The 16,441-nt window shown below is 42.1% G+C and overlaps 2 protein-coding genes across 3 annotated transcripts; both read left to right on the top strand.

Annotated features, from left to right (window-relative positions):
* Positions 1–1,516: 1,516 nt before the first annotated feature.
* Positions 1,517–3,092, top strand: LOC143200128 (uncharacterized). The gene is made up of 6 exons (XM_076410493.1): positions 1,517–1,674; positions 1,727–1,838; positions 1,899–1,966; positions 2,023–2,204; positions 2,263–2,364; positions 3,010–3,092. The coding sequence occupies exons 1-6, from the start codon at positions 1,557–1,559 to the stop codon at positions 3,046–3,048; spliced, it is 621 nt and encodes a 206-aa protein (XP_076266608.1). The 5' UTR covers positions 1,517–1,556; the 3' UTR covers positions 3,049–3,092.
* Positions 3,093–3,105: 13 nt separating this feature from the next.
* On the top strand, positions 3,106–15,916 carry LOC143200113 (dynein axonemal heavy chain 7). 2 transcript variants are annotated; one of them, XM_076410451.1, is made up of 13 exons: positions 3,106–3,404; positions 3,462–3,840; positions 3,899–4,162; positions 4,222–4,538; positions 4,591–4,826; positions 4,881–5,015; positions 5,069–5,292; positions 5,345–5,640; positions 5,693–5,889; positions 5,937–8,515; positions 8,570–14,216; positions 15,718–15,775; positions 15,827–15,916. In XM_076410451.1, the coding sequence occupies exons 1-12, from the start codon at positions 3,106–3,108 to the stop codon at positions 15,726–15,728; spliced, it is 10,584 nt and encodes a 3,527-aa protein (XP_076266566.1). In that variant the 3' UTR covers positions 15,729–15,775; positions 15,827–15,916. The 2 variants fall into 2 exon arrangements, with proteins under 2 accessions (XP_076266566.1, XP_076266565.1); XM_076410450.1 differs by lacking the exons at positions 15,718–15,775; positions 15,827–15,916 and having other exon boundaries at positions 8,570–15,315.
* The last annotated feature ends 525 nt before the right edge of the window (positions 15,917–16,441 follow it).

Genomic DNA, 16,441 nt, shown 5'->3' with positions numbered 1-16,441 from the left:
TTATTTTTTTGGTGTGTAATTTAAATGTTCTTCATGGATAAAGGGGGTATTCTGGTCTAGAGGTCTAAATTATAGCTTTATTTTTAAATCACAATAAAAAATCAAAAAGCTACAGTCTGGGGACTTCCTACTTATGTATGGTGGAGTAAGATGGTTTTCTTTCAAAGTTCATGCTTCTTTATATAGAGAGATATACAAAGATTTTTCTCTTAATTTCCAAAAATCGTGTAATTATAACCTGATAAATCATGTGAATTAAAAAACTGGTTTCAGAAAATAAGCTTTAAAATTTGAAATACATTTCTATTCTTAATGTTCATGTTCTTTTACTTCAAAATGGACATTTTCTAAAGTTCTTGCAGCTATGTGAATAGTTTTAACCTCCTTAGAGGCACAAGAAGGTAGTCTGAAGCAAATATATAGGCTTCAGTACCGCACATAATTTTCAAGATTACTAAAAAGCCTTCATTAAAAATCCACTGTGTATATATTTTGGCAAAAAAAGGTGAAATAATGTGATGACAACATTTTATATACTGATTTAATTTTTCTAGGGGGTCACAAAAATTGCTGTAATAAATTTTAAAAATCCTCTTGATAACATGGTTCTAAAATTCTAAACTTTTAAAATATGGATAAGATCAAACTTCTAGACCGGAATACCTGGTTTAAGATAAAATATATTATTCATATTAATAAAGAAAAATTTCTTAAAAAAATGAACAGTGTTATATTCTTATTTTCATCGTTTGTATTTTCGTTATATGAAAGCGTTAACTTGACTTATGTTATGTGAAAAATGTTATGATCATTAGTCACCATCATTACTCGATTTAATTGTAAATATGTAAATTAGTTGTTAGACATTGCATTTATGTAATGAAACAGTTTTGTAATATAAAAATCATTAAATAAAGTTACATGATTATTAAAATGTTTATGGTATCGTGGTAGCTCAAGACCACAGTACTCCTATATTAAATGATAGTTTCCTAAAAAATGAACAGTGTTATTTTTATTATCATGATCAATTGATTTATATGAAAGTATTAACTGGACTTAAATAAAAATGTAACGATCATCATCTATCACCATCATTACCCTGGTAAATTAATTGTAAATATGTAAATTAGTTGTTAGACATTGCATTTATGTAATGAAACAGTTTTGTAATATAAAAATCATTAAATAAAGTTACATGATTATTAAAATGTTGATTTTATTGTTGTGCTGACACAAGACTATGGTATCTTACCATTTTATTAGACTCAAGTAAAAATATTTGGATTTTTTAAATCTAGAGGGTCATTACATTACAGATAAATAATATAGAATATCTAGAAGGTTCCTGATGAGAGAAATAGTAAAGGAGAAAAGGAATAACAAAATATCGACGAGAAAGTTAGGTTTTTCTTTCTTGTATCTAATAATATGACAAGGTATTGCATATAGCATTATCACCTCTTACCTGTTCGGTTGGTACGCCATAATTAATGTCAAATTTCGTGACGTTCAGTGATTTGCTTCCCCTTTAAATCCCTTGTGAATCAATCATCATGTCTAGAAGGCCAGTGATGAAGACCAGCACCACCAAATCGAGCAGGACGCTCACGGGTGGTACGAAAATCACCACCACCACCAACGCCACGGAGGTTCAGCCTTACGGTGGTGCTAGTACGACTCCCATATCACCATCATTATCGGCCTTTACAGATGGATGTTATAGGTTGCACGATGCGTGGCAGAAGCACGTCGGGGAGAGGTACTTGTCCCGGGGCTCAAGCTAGAGCGGGTACTTCGATCAGACCGAATGCCAGTCGAACTTCTCTACGATCTGGGTATAGGGTTTTGTTCGCGTTGTATATATGATGCATTAATTCAGTTAATCTAAAACGTAGGACAACCACAGCGAGACGGCCATCTGCAACGTCCCTGGCGAGACAACGTGCCCCAGCTCCTCTGAAAGGTACGACCTAGTATCACAGTTTTCCCGTAGTTTGGCTCGTGTTTCGTGTATAACAGCTCCAGCTCCTGGCCAGTATACTCTACCAGCTCCGTATGGACCACAGTCCAGGCAGGGCAGAGGTCAGGCGTATTCCAGCCCCGTAGGGTTAAGGGCTCAGATGGAATCAAAAACCCCCAAGGCTCTGAGGTATGAGACGGTGAAAGGTGGCGTCCGGGCGAAAGGAAGACCACAGTTGCAGGTAAAACGAACAGATGACGAGCAAAAGAACCGGGTTATGTATTCTTACTGTATGTTAGGGTACTCGAATGCAGGATACTTTCTCGGGAGGCTTCAATGTTTATGGAGCTCCGAAAACAACTAGGGAGATGGTACCAGAACAATCTCTTTTGAACGAAAAGGTATTAATAATACAGGGTGTCTCAAAAGAAGTTTATATTTATTCCCCACCGTTCTTGATCACCTTTTTAAGTGCTTTAAATGTGGATAATTTGATGATTGGTTTAAAAGTATGGTAAGAAACTAACACTTTGATAAAGACGACCAACACGAACATGAACAGGACACTCATAGGTGGTACCAAAAGTTACTACCACAACTAATGCCACAATTATTGATGTTTTTGATAATTTCAACCGTAGTTGACGATCAAAACATGAGGATTAACCAGTCTTTTTGTGGTGATCAGAATGTTTCACAAGTGCTTTAAATGTATATATATATATATATATATATATATATATATATATATATATATATATATATATATATATATATATTCATTATACTGGATTTTGCACAAGAACCTGAAGCTTCACGGTTCCAGAATTAATTTGGTGTAAAAATTAAATTCAGTCAAAGGCTTGAATAATAAAAAAATCCACAAAATATAAATATTATTTTGAGATAACTTTCATTTTTATACATTTTGTGCTTTGTATAGGGTAGGCAACCTATTGTTAAGTATATTTTTAATAATTTTTTCACGAAAACACGCCTGTACATAAACCTTACACATATATTATTCATGGATGTATCGTTATAAGCTCACCAGAGCAACAGGCATCGCGACTGTATCGATTTAACAAGACAGCACATCAACAAACACCGTCAGCAGGTTAAAATATATCATTCCGCGAAAAATGTCCAGCAAATCGGCATCTTACCATAAAAATAACAAAAGACTGAGATCTAATGGCAAAAAAATCGTTGATGTACCTATCGCCGTGGACCTATCTCGCGAAATAACCAGGATTTTCGATATGAGATCGAACAGGAACGAAAGGATATCGGAATATATGTGTAAAACCATCAGGAAGACGAAAATGAGGGCATTGAAACGAGACAGCGACAGTGACGCGATCGTCAATTGTCTCGGACCGATATCCAGCAAGGATTTCAGGATGTTTTCTGATAGTTGTCCGATGTCTGAGATGTCCAGGTAAGATTGGTTGATATCGAACATCACCGATAACAATTAAGAACATTTTTCAATTAGACATCATGAGAAAACTATTCGAAAGAAAATACAAGCTGGTGCTTTGGAGAAACTATACGCCTCCTTGATCGATGATATCATGAAGGAGGCCAGGACTGAGTTCCGGATGGTCACCCATTACGCTGGCGTGAATCTTAAGATCAAGGACAAGTATCCGGTGGGTGGTTTTAGTGTTAAAGGTTACAAGCACCTGGGGAGGACGGAGAACTATCAAAACTTTCTGTACACCAGACATCAAATGGAGATGAACTGGATTCTCCACTACAAAGTGTTGAAGGAGATATTGGTTGAATGCGTCATGACTTTACCATCACGTTTGTTCACTGTGCACATCGATAAAGTGACGACTCTGGATAAAATACAACATATGTTTAAGGAGGTAACTGAAAATCCATTCCCTCACTCCCCATTTATTTCCAGGTAATTTTTTTTTGCAGAAAATCCTGTACACGTCCATCCTCTTGGATGATTTTCACAAGAAAGTTTGTTCGACGTTGGATAAGCACTGTCACCCATTGAACAAAAGGTACTCCAAGATCCTCCAAGCTTGTACCGGTCTGTTTTCCGTTTACATCAGCAACAGCATTACCGAAACAATTCTCAGCATCGTTTCCTTCACCAGAAGCACTAAGAACCCCCCATACTTGAGACTCTTTGTCGATTTCGAGGAAGGTTTGATTCTCACTCCATCTCCTGAACAAGTAAATGAACAATCTTCCATTGAATAATCTACCAATCAGCTGGGGACGATTCTTTTCAGGTCGTGGACCTTTTCAGCAAACTGATCGATGACCTTGTGATGACTGGGCGGGAGCTCAACGCCTTGGAACGAAAGCGGATCAAAGGTTTCGAGTCCAGAACCATCCGCTTATGTTTAACCGAAGAATTTATCGAAAACTGTAAGAGAGACATTGCTGAGAACATAAATAATTTGTACGAGCCTGTGTCTGAGTATTTGAATCAAATGAGCGGGGAGTTCGTCAATATCTACTCAGACATAATCTCTGAGGACTTCCTCCATAATTTGTTCGATATCAAATTCGAGGAGGGTTGTTCTAGAATCCAATATTACAAAAAGTATGGCGAAGGCGAGCTCGCCACATATTCGTTAAATAGTTTTTCGTTGTAGGTATCTGGATAAAGTGACATTCGTGCCTGATAACGAGTACTTCTCTATAGGACAGCTCGTCCTGAAGAACTACAGGGATAAGTTACACGATAACCTTCAGGTGATCATCGATTCAATATTCCAGAACCTTTCTCATCAACATCTGTGGGAAATCCACGACATATGCGACTCCTTTACTTTGATCAAGATGAGAGCCAACCAGAAACCGCTGACTACAGAGGAACTGATAGAGATAGGTTAGTGCGGCTTTGCCCTATTCTGACCTAGCTATATGCCATGATTCTCCGCAGGAAAATTTATGTTCTGGGTGAGAAACGAGAAGCTGGACGAATTGGTTCATCGAGTACACTCATCCCTTGCATCACTGTGTAACATAATAACTCTGGGAATCTTGAGCGATGATCACATGGAGCTCAACGCTCGTGGTAAGTGAACGTGTTGACTATAAACCCTCTTTTTGACGTCCTATCTGGTTCAGCTATCAACTGGTTGGATGAGATATCACCAATCGTGGAACAGCACTCAATAAACTACGACCAACTCAAGTTTGAGGCGGAGGAAAAGCTACAAAAGGTGATTGAGGAGATCAACGTTCACATTAAGGACGTGTATCCTTTACTAGTGGTGCTCGACGAAATGGATGACATCAAGTCCGTCAGGAAATATCTAGCTGACATCGCGCTTCACATGACGAAAATAAAGGCACTATCACGCCATCCAATCTCTTAACCGTCGCTGATTCATCGATTTGCAGGAGATCCAACATAAGATAGAGTGGATCAACAAGGAGGAGGTGTGCTTAAGTTTCCCCAAGTCCAGTTACGCCGAGTTCGACAATCTGAGGGACTACGTCTATCCGTTTTATCACCTATTGAAACTGTGCCAGTACGTCCAGAAACACGAATCGGTCTGGTTGGATGGTCAATTCGAACTATTGGACTACAAGAGTACCAACGAGAGGGTGGAGAAGTTCTGCCAGGAGCTGAGCGACCTTCAGAAGCAGTATCGGAAGAAACTGAGACAAGCCCAAGACGAGAACCTCCCCATAAAGTAAAATTTCACTGCGAGTACATGACACGCCTTACCGTTTGTTCTTTCGTAGGTTTCGAGGAACCGTCGATGACCCGGACCTCCTCAATTGGCCGGCGCCGCTGAAGCTCAGTGCCACGGCTTTGAAAATCCTGGAGGACTTTAAGCCGTCGTTGAAAGTCATGGAGATAATGTGCAACAGGTCCCTGCGGTCCAGACACTGGAAAGCCATGTCGGAGATAGCTGGATTCAACATAGCCCCCAACGCAGGTGATTAATGTTCCATCACATTTCGCCACTTTACACGACTGTTTCAGGTACTACCTTGAGGAAGATGTTGCAGGTTGATCTGACCGATAAACTGCACGAGTACGAGATCATCAGCGTTGGGGCAACGAAAGAACAACAGCTCTTGGAGAAGCTCAACGAGTTAAAGCTCCAGTGGGAGCAAGTCCTGTTCGATATATCCGTGGAAAACGACGAAGTTACAATCTTGGTGAATCTCGACGACGTCCAGACCATCTTGGACGATCATATGATCAAAGTGCTTAACATGAGAAGTTCTGTGTTCGTCAAAGCCCACGAACAGGATGTCCTAACCTTCTACCATCTTTTACAAGACATCGACTGTGTCATAAACAACTGGATCGCCGTACAGGAGGACCTCCTGAAGCTCCTACCCATATTCTCCGTCCTGGATCCCGTCAATATCATTCCGAATGGGAAGAAGTTGTTCGACGACTGTCACAGCATCTTCCAGGCATACATAGCGAAGATCAAGGAGGATTCAGTGATCATCAACATCGTTACTAAAACAGACATCGTTGCTGACATGAAAAACTGCCTGATCATCATGGATAAGGTCAAGAACGAGATTCGAAATTACCTGAAAGTGATCCAGATATATTTCCCGAGGTTATTCCTGCTATCAGACGAAGAACTCGTGGACATAATCGCTAGGATCGATGAGTTTTATAAGATCAAATTCCTGACGAAGATATTTCCGGGAATTGAAGACTTGTTCGTCTCCAATGAGGAAGTACGGGCGGTAGTGAGCTCGACTGGCGAGAAGTTGGTGTTACGGAACGGGATTCGGCTTGATCCCGAGGAAGGTTTACACGTATTGTTGCGGAATCTGCAGGAGGAGGTCAGAAGGTCTCTCCTGCATCACACAGCTGAATGCTGCAAGGTATACAAGAAGACTTCCATCAGGGAGTTGGTGAAGAAGTATCCACAGCAAAGTATCCAGCTAGCTGCCCTGGTATTTTGGACCGACCAAGTTGAGAACGCCCTGAAACTACCTCACAACATCAAGTTGTTGTTGTACAAACGCAGACTGGAGATGTACATCGACGAAAAAGTCGGCATCATCAATTCCGGTAATATCAACAATCTGGAACGAGTTGTGTACAAGAACCTGCTCCTAACTGACTTAAACTGCAAGTACTTGCTGCAAAATTTCCTCAAGAATGGCTTGGTGATTGACGACAACCATTTCCGATGGAAGGTCCAGCTAAGGTACTATTTCCAGAATAACTTCTGCACCGTGAGTATCCTGGATAAGTCCATAGATTATGGTTATGAATATTACGGGAATTATGACCAAATAGTACTCACTCCTTCCGTGGAGAAGTATTACCGCACCATTTTGAATGCCTTCTTTTCGAACATCATGGGTCTGGTGACCGGAGAGTCTGGAACAGGAAAAACCAAGACCACCACGAGTCTGATGGAGGCCCTGGGTTTGTTTTACGTGAGATTCTGTTGCTCCAACATGCTGGGTATGGATATATTATCGAAACTCCTCAAGGGAGTGGTACTGTGCGGTGCCTGGTTTATCTTGGAAAGCTTCGACAATCTTCGAGAAGAAATATTCAGCGTGTTCAGCCAGGAATTGTTATCCATACTGGAAGCGAAGAAACAAAGCGACAAGGCGATTCTTCTGGACGGTACGACCCTCAGATTTGATCCCAGGTGTTTTGTTTGTGTCATAACCAATACCAGTCCCAGTAAAATCTTTCCGGAAAATTTGAAAGCACTTTTCAGAACATACACGTTATCCACTCCAGATTTTCGCGCACTAACGGAGACCCTGCTTCTGTCTAAAGGTACCCTGTTATCCAGGAGTCTTTCCAGGACGCTGGTTCGGTGCCTGGAGCTTCTTAAAGATGAAATATCGTTTCAGAATCAGTATTCATTTGGATTGCGAACTCTATCAACGATATTAAACTATTTCGAACAGGAAAGGCTACAAAATCCTCACCAGAGTGATGATAAAATCCTATACAGAAGCATCAGGAAGGTTTTTGATATGACCCTGAGTCCAGAAGATGCTAGTATCTTCAATGACACACTTAAAAATATATATAATCAGGAATCCGATGTATGTCAAAGTTTTGATGCCAATCTGGAGCAAGCCTGGAAGGATGCTTGTTCCAGTCAACAGATTGATGATGTTCTCATGACCAAAGGCTTGGAACTAGTTGAAGCTCTGACTAATAAGAGTAGCATCATCCTTATTGGTGGAATATCTGTGGGGAAATCCAGCTGCTTGGACGTATGCATCCAGACGTTGGAGACAATCCAGAACAAGGCCATGGTCAGGAACTGTATCAATCCCGACTGTCTTTCATACCCTGACCTATATGGCGAGGTCTCGCGAAGTCGTAACTTTGGATGGATTGATGGAGTATTACTTCGTATATTGAGGAAACAATCAGAATTACCCACGCTCATAGTATTCGATGGACAAATCGATCCAGGCTGGGCCGAGACTCTCAGTGGCATATTGGAAGGGAAGAAGATCTTTTTGGAGTCCGGAGAAGTGCTTCTGATCCGTAACAGCATCAACCTAGTGTTCGAGACAGATAATTTAAAGCATTGTAGCCCGTCGATGGTAAGTATCTCCAACTAAACAAGAATTATTTGTTTGATAATTTATATCTTCTAGATCTCTCATTGTGGAGTGGTGTACATACCTTCTAACATTGTCAATTATCAGTCCTTGATAAAATGTTGGTTAAAGTCTTGCACATCCGACTGGTATCAAGACCACCAAACCCAGATCGAGTCACTGATGAGCTGGTTTATACCTCCCTGTCTAGAAACCATAAGAGTACTCCTCCAGAGGACCAAATGGTGTATAGACGAAAATACGTTGATTCGAAATACGCTGACTTATTTCCAGCTCATTCTGGATGATGCCACGTCAAAGATGAACAAGAAAGAAGAGGATCCCAAGAACATGATAACATGGATTCACGCCACCTTTCTGTTGGCTGGGGCGTTGGGATTTTCTGGTTTCCTAGATGAGGAGCTTCAGCAGCATTTCGACGAGTTTTATAAAATGCTCTGGCGCGGACAGAACCCCGAGGTTCCGTACCCCAACGGGATGGAGCGGTTGGAGGTTGGAGTACCGCACGACGGAATCCTGCTGGATTACTGTTACTTGTACAAGCAGAGGGGTACATGGAAGATGTGGAGCGATCTATTGAAAAACGAGAAGATCGTGGAGAACCAATATTTGAGCGGGGTTCTGGTGCCTACCCCTGACACCCTGAGATGCGGTTTCCTGATGGATATACATGTCAAGTATAATAAACGGTTCATGATTGCTGGACCGACGTGCACGGGAAAATCCGCCATATTGCGAGAGTGTTCTATCGTGAGATTGGATGAGGAGACCTTTGAGAAGTCCATCATTACTTTTAACAGTCTTACGACATCGAATAACCTTCAGAATTTGATCATCAATAAGCTGAATAAACGTACCAATGGCCGCTATACTCCAAGTGGCAATAAACGTTTCGTCTTCCTATTGGAGGACCTTCACTGTGCTCATCGGTCATCCACTGAGTTACTGCGTCAGCATTTCGATTACAATTCCTGGATTCATGTAAAAACTCTGGATAAAATACTGATTTCTTCAGTAAATTTCATAGGTTCTTTCAACACATCTTACGGCGGCGATATCTGTCGAAGATTCTTACGCCATTTTAATTTGATCAGTATCAACCCTCTCCAGGGAGACACCATTCAGAAAATATACTCCCAGAGCTTGTTCAACACCTGGAAGAAAGGCGGGTTCCCCAGCGATATCTCCGTCGTGATCAGCCAGATGGTAAACGCAACTTGGACCGTCTTCGAGTCCATCAGGAACCGACTGAAGCCTTCCCCTAGCCAAGCTCACTACGTTTTCGACCTGTTCAGCTTCTCCAACGTCATGAACGGGTGTAGCTTCCTCAAGAAGGAGACCTACGACGCCAACAAAAAGGTTTACGTGAAGTTATGGATGCACGAGATGATGAGGGTGTTTGGGGACCGACTAGAAAAGGCTGATTTCCAGTGGCTGATGTCAGAGATGGAGGGAGCCGTGAGGGAGAACTTTCCGGACGATTTGGAGGAGGTTTTCTCCGGTTTTGGGTGTTCTCCCATGTTATTCTTCGGAACATTTCACGAGAGGGACGTAGAGCTTAGTTTGAGGCGGTACGAAGAAGTCAATTTCTCTCAACTGGCTGACGCGTGCCTCCAGGAATTGGCGGAGTTTAATACCAAGCATCGTTTTAAGCTGTATCTTATCTTTTTCCAGTATGCTTTGGAGAAACTCGTTCGTATTGGCAGGATACTTTCATTGTCGAAAGATAATGTTTTATTTCTCGGCCAGGCAGGTTATGGTAGACGATCACTGACCAAATTGGCGGCGTTTATGTTTAACCACGATATGCACCAACCGATCCTCAACAGGAACTACGACTTGCACCAGTGGCATCGAGATTTTAAAACGGTCTACAAGAACTGCGCTGGATCTGATCGAAAAGGCGTTCTCTACCTGACTGAGGAACTAATTATCGATGACACTTTCCTGGAGCTTGTGGATTATGTACTGAGAGACGGAGACATCATGGAGCTGTTCAATTTGGAAGAGCAACATGAAATATTGGAGCTAGCTAGGCTGTCCGCCCAAGGGGGTAACAAGAACATCGACATTAGCTCCTATCGAGTGTTCCTCTACTTTAAGAAGTGCTGCGCCGAGAATGTGAGACTATTTCTGAGCTTTAACGTCAATGGAGACGGTTTGAGAAGACGAATATCCAAGTACCGGTCGTTGGTGAGCAAAACCACCGTTATTATGTGGAAGGACTGGCCCGATGAAGCCCTGAGGACCGTGGCTAACACCTGGACTCAGAACGTAAACCTCCCTGACGATACCAAATCCCGTACCATCGAAGCGGCAATTTATTTCCATAGAACCTCCCAGGAAGTACCTCTGCTGTACGGTTTCACCACGCCCAAGGCCTTCGTTCACATGATCGGTTTATTTTCCGAGTTGATCATGACCAAGCAGAAGAAGTTGGTCGAGAAGAAAGACCGGTTTCTTCAGGGGTTATCGAAGTTGTCCTACGCCTCCGACCAGATACTTAGCATGCAAAAGGCTCTGGCGGAATTTCAACCGGAGCTGGAGAAGATGACGAAGAATGCCAGAGATATGACTGAAGAGATCGCTCTGGAAACCATCGGAGTAGAGAAGGCGTCAGCTCTGGTACGCAAGGACGAGAAAATCGCCTCAGAACAAGCCGCAATTGCTCAGGTGCTGAAATCCGAGTGCGAGTCTGAGCTGGCTCAAGCTATCCCCATCTTGGAAGACGCCATATCGGCACTAAACACCCTGAAACCGTCCGACATAACCTTGGTGAAATCCATGAAGAACCCTCCGGATGCGATCAAGCTGGTGATGGCGTCAGTTTGCGTCATCAAGGACGTGAAACCCGACAGAATTCCAGACCCCAGTACGGGCAGGAAAACTCTGGACTACTGGGGACCATCGAAGAGGATCCTTGGCGACATGAACTTCCTCCAGACCCTGAAGGATTTCGACAAGGACCACATCAAGCCCGAGATAATGGTGAAGATTCGCAAGGAGTATCTGCCTCATAAGGATTTCAAGCCTCACGTGGTGGCGAAAGCCTCCAGTGCTGCTGAGGGTTTGTGTAAATGGATCATTGCTATGGACATGTATGATAAGGTGGCCAAAGAGGTGGCCCCTAAAAAGGAAAAACTCCACAAAGCCGAGCGCGACTACGCGGAAACCATGAGGGTGTTGAACGAGAAGAAGGAGGAGGTGGTTCGAATTGAAGAGAAACTCGCTGCTTTGAATGTTCTGCTTAGCGAAGCTACCAAAAAACAAACGATGCTGCAGGTGGAAGTGGATCTGTGCAGCAAGAAGTTGGGAAGCGCCCAAAAGCTGATCGGTGGATTGGGCGAGGAAAGACTCAGATGGACGAAGGCATCAGAAGATCTCCAAAAGCACTACGAGCTTCTAGCTGGCGATATCATGCTCTCTAGTGCTATCGTAGCTTACCTCGCATCTCTCGACAACATTTCGCGGCAAACCATGATAAACACGTGGCGTCGCTACATAAAGGATCACGACATTCCCCACACAACATCGTTTGACCTGTCCATGGTGCTATCCAATGACGTTGAAGTAGAAAGCTGGAAGGAGTACGGGTTACCCCCGGATAACTTCTTCACCGAGAACGCCATCATATATAATCATTCCAAACGGTTCTGCATATTCTTAGATCCTCAGGCTCAATCTACCAATTGGATATTGCGAACAGAAGCTGGAAACAACATCATCGTCACGAAATTTACGTACAAAAACTGGATGGAGGAACTGACAAGATCGGTTCAGGAAGGTTCCCCCATTCTGATTAAAGACACCAAAGGACTCGTGCCGCCTTGTCTCAACTATCTCCTCTTCGGCCAGACGTTCATCCAACAGGATGACGTGTACACGGTGCTAGATAACCGGGAAATAAAAATTCATCAGAATTTTAGGCTATACGTGGTATGTACCACTCCGGATCCTCCGTATAGTCTAGAACTTCGAAGCAGGCTCAACATGATCAATTTTAGCTTGACCACAGAAGCTTTGGAGGAGAGCCTGTTGAGAATAGTGGTGGAAATTGAGAAGCCTGATATAAAGAAGCTGTCCAAAGAGCTGGTGTGGAAACGACGAGAGACTAAAGCCGAGCTGAAGGACCTGGAAGTGAAAATACTGAACACCCTGTGCGAGAGCAAGACGGATATATTAGAAGACGACGCCAGTATCTCGATTTTGGATAGTTTCAAGGATCTCGCGAGGCAGGCGAAGGAAAAGCAGAAAGAGACGATGAAAATCGACGACATCATCCGGGAATTTAAGAAGGGTTATGTGAACGTGGCCCGCTACGTTGCGGACCTCTTCTTCTGTATCAGCGACCTGAAGAAACTGAACTGCATCTATCAGTTCTCGCTTGGTTGGTTCAGGAACCTGTATTTCACGTCGATACTCAACGCGGAGAAGTCCAAAGTCTTGGAGATCAGGTGCCGCAAGCTCTGCGATAGTCTCACCTACGATCTGTTCAAAAGCATCACCAAGGGTCTGTTTGAAAAGGACAAGCTCTTGTTTACCTTCTGGTTGGCCACCAGAGTTTCCATCATCAGGGGTCAGGTCACCAGCGAGGAACTCGAAGTTTTCTTGAGGAACTCCGAGGCAAGAAATGGTAAAGACCTCAGCGACAAACCTCGATGGATTCCAGAAGGAGCATGGACGCGAATCAAAGGCTTGGAAAATATTGACACCTTTGCCGGACTGACACACTCCATACAACATAACGAAGACTGGAAACTATATCTGGATAATGTTATCAACGATATTCCTTCACCATGGAATACACTGAGTGAATTCAACAAGCTGATTATCTTGAGGATTTTGAAGCCACATAAAACCTACTTCGGCATTATCAGCTTTATCGATTCTGCTCTGGGATCTATCTTCCTCAAACCAGTCTTCTTCCAGATGCAGGAGGTCTATAATGAAAGCTATAATCTCTCTCCAGTGCTTTTTGTGCTCACCCCATCAGTTGACGTGCTGAAAATCCTCCACAACTTCGCTACTATCAAAAGGGTCTTACATAAGTTTAAATATCTCAGTCTGGGTCGAGAGAACCTCCATGCAGCCGAGACACTGATTCGCGACGGACAAGTTCAGGGATACTGGGTGTTGTTGCAAAATTGCCATTATGTCCAGGACTGGCTGAACGACCTGGAACAACGTCTGGAGCGGTTTGACTTCGAGAACACTCACGAGAACTTCAGGCTGTTCCTTACCTGCGATCCTGTCACCGATATTCCGTTAGATCTGATACAGAATGCCATAAAAGTTGTCGAGGAACCACCAAATACTTTAAAGAAGAACCTGCTGAAGACCTACACCCGAGATCCTATTATATTGGACGATTTTTATTATGGATGTCCTGGGAAACAAGATGCTTTCTCTAAACTCCTCTACAGTTTCTGCCACTTTCATTTTGTGTTACAGGAACGGTACAAAATACGAAACTGGTGCGTCCCGTATAGGTTCTCGGAGTCTGACCTCTTGATTTCTCTGGATCAGTTGAGGAATTTGGTTAACACCGGGGAGTGTCTTTTCGAGAAAGTGTACTATTTGATAGGGGAGTGTAGTTACAACGGGTATCTGGAGAACGCATGGGAAAAGATGTTTGTCCAGGCAGTGCTCATTGATTGTTTGAATGAACGCTCCTTGGTTAAAGGTAAATTTGCTTTCAACAATGTGGGAATGTATAGGATCCCCAGTAAAAATGACAGAAGCGATTATGTCAGTCAAATAACTGCTCTACCATGGCAGGATGATCCTGAGGTACTTTATATAACCCAGTACGAGTTTGTTAGACATAAAGGAAATGTTATGAACAGATTTCTTGAATCAGGACTTAGATTAATCCAGAACAAGAAAACTCTCCTGAATAAAGAGAATGATAACATAACTGCTCTCCTGGAGGATATTTTACAAAACATTCCCGAAAAGTTAAGCTTTATAGCACCCCAATATATCAACCGCGAGATATCTTTATATAACAAGATATTGGAAAAAATTACCGATTCCTTGACCTGTCTAACTTCTTCCTTAAAAGGCGATACGCAATTTACCGAAGACTTCCAAGCCCTCCTCAATGAACTGATCCGAAACAAAGTACCAACAGCCTGGTTGGGGTGGTACTATCCAACCTTATTGGGTCTGTCCGGGTTTTTGAAAAACTTAAACGAGAAAGTGTCGTACTTCCGAAACATGACGACTGGTGAGGATGTTAGGGTGTATTGGTTAGGAGCCTTCTTCTATCCGAGGTCGTTGTTGGCGTCCGTAATCTTAGACTTCTCCAAAGACCACGCCGAAGTTCCGATTGATGATATCAGTTTGAATTATGGGATTATCAACGATGACATTCAGAAAGATCACGACCCTTACTCTAAAATTATCGATCGACTATTTATCCTGGGTGCCAGCTACGACGTGGTGCAAAACACCATTTCTGAACTACGTCCTCATACGTACTACGACCGTCTAGGTCCAGTGTCGGTGGAGGCTGTTACCACGTCATCTAAAACCGCACAGAAAGGCATATTAAGATGCTGTATATTTCGAACTGAACCTACTCATAATATAAATCAATTTAGGCCAGGTTGTTACAACTACATCAGCGAAATTGCGCTACCATCCAAGGGAGAAATATCATCTTGGGTTAGGAGAGGTGTCTGTGTAACGTGTGAAGTGATACCGACTTGATTATACTTGTTTTTTTAAGCGAAAGTGTTGCGTGAGAATGTGGAAATGTGTGATACTTGATATAATTATACAAGTTTATTTTATAATCAATAAATGGCGAATTAAAAATATTATCACAATTTCGGTATTTATGATTGACCGTTCTTTATCAAATTTCAGATATAATTTTCTGAAATGTCCATAAATGTTTATAAAGATTCATTCAAGAAAGTATCTGACTCTGGATGGACAGAACCTTCTATTAATTCATATTTTTAATTATAGCTAGAGAAACGTGTGGTGCTTAATATAATTATAATTTTTTTTTTAAATCTAATAAATGACGAATTAAAAATATTATTACAATTTCGATATTTATGATTCACCGTTCTTTATCGAATTTCAGATGTATTTTTCTGAAACATAACGATTCATCCATGATTAATTAAATATTTTTAAACCAATTTTAACATTGATTATGTCTTTTATAGATCTCCAATGACACAGCTGAACATTTATTAGCAATTGGCAGTGAGGATGTCGAAGCAGGTAATATTAAACGATGTTAAATCCAACGACTTTCCTATATCATCATTTCAGTGGAAGACGAGGTGACCCAGGAATTGTTCTCGAAATCAATGTTGGATCAACACGAGAAAGTCTACTGCAGGGGTCATCATATTAGCGAAATCAAACAACAGATGATCACAACGCCTGCAGGTAAGTCTCCTTGTCATCGAAGCGCTGGATATTTATGATCAATATTTGATGTATAAGGTTTGGAACCCGTTATACAGCAAGCCTATACCGAGAGAAAGTTGGAACGGGATATGGGTGGTGAGAAGTTGGTCAAGAATCTCTCTGTCGTAGAGATGGACGAATGCTCAGGGAAAGGAATAAAAGTGATCATAAGCGAACAACAATTGTAGGTATTTCGAGTATGTTTTGTCATCAGTATCTTAACAGTTTTTGATTTCTAGGGACCCAGATTTCGGATTGTCCAGCGAGGTTTGACTGAAGTCCTTATATGGTGGTTTAAGTCGTGGTTTATGCATTTTTCAGGGTACTGATACGGTGACCGTCAGAGAGACCATCTCCGTTACTCCATCTTATACTTCTACAGCCAGGGACGTAACTCACGAAGTCACCAAGGTAAGTCTTCGATGGCATACCAAAATAAATTCGGTGAATCTTATGATTTATAGCCGAAACTCG

Source organism: Rhynchophorus ferrugineus, unplaced genomic scaffold (genome assembly GCF_030347505.1).
Source record: "Rhynchophorus ferrugineus isolate W39M unplaced genomic scaffold, kcgeb_rfMv2 rfM7, whole genome shotgun sequence".
In the NCBI taxonomy this organism is placed as follows: Eukaryota; Metazoa; Arthropoda; class Insecta; order Coleoptera; family Curculionidae; genus Rhynchophorus; species Rhynchophorus ferrugineus.
The sequence above is the reverse complement of the archived record's forward strand: the minus strand, read 5'-3'. Positions and strand labels throughout refer to the sequence as shown.

Excerpts from the sequence above, each read along its gene's own strand:
- LOC143200128 (XM_076410493.1), top strand. The coding sequence starts at position 1,557 with ATGTCTAGAAGGCCAGTGATGAAGACCAGCACCACCAAATCGAGCAGG. Across the intron at positions 1,675-1,726 it reads TCAGCCTTACGGTGGTGCTA|GTTGCACGATGCGTGGCAGA; the intron begins GTACGACTCCCA and ends TGGATGTTATAG. Across the intron at positions 2,365-3,009 it reads AATCTCTTTTGAACGAAAAG|CTCACCAGAGCAACAGGCAT; the intron begins GTATTAATAATA and ends TATCGTTATAAG.
- LOC143200113 (XM_076410450.1), top strand. The coding sequence starts at position 3,106 with ATGTCCAGCAAATCGGCATCTTACCATAAAAATAACAAAAGACTGAGA. Across the intron at positions 4,163-4,221 it reads TCACTCCATCTCCTGAACAA|GTCGTGGACCTTTTCAGCAA; the intron begins GTAAATGAACAA and ends GATTCTTTTCAG. Across the intron at positions 5,641-5,692 it reads GACGAGAACCTCCCCATAAA|GTTTCGAGGAACCGTCGATG; the intron begins GTAAAATTTCAC and ends GTTCTTTCGTAG.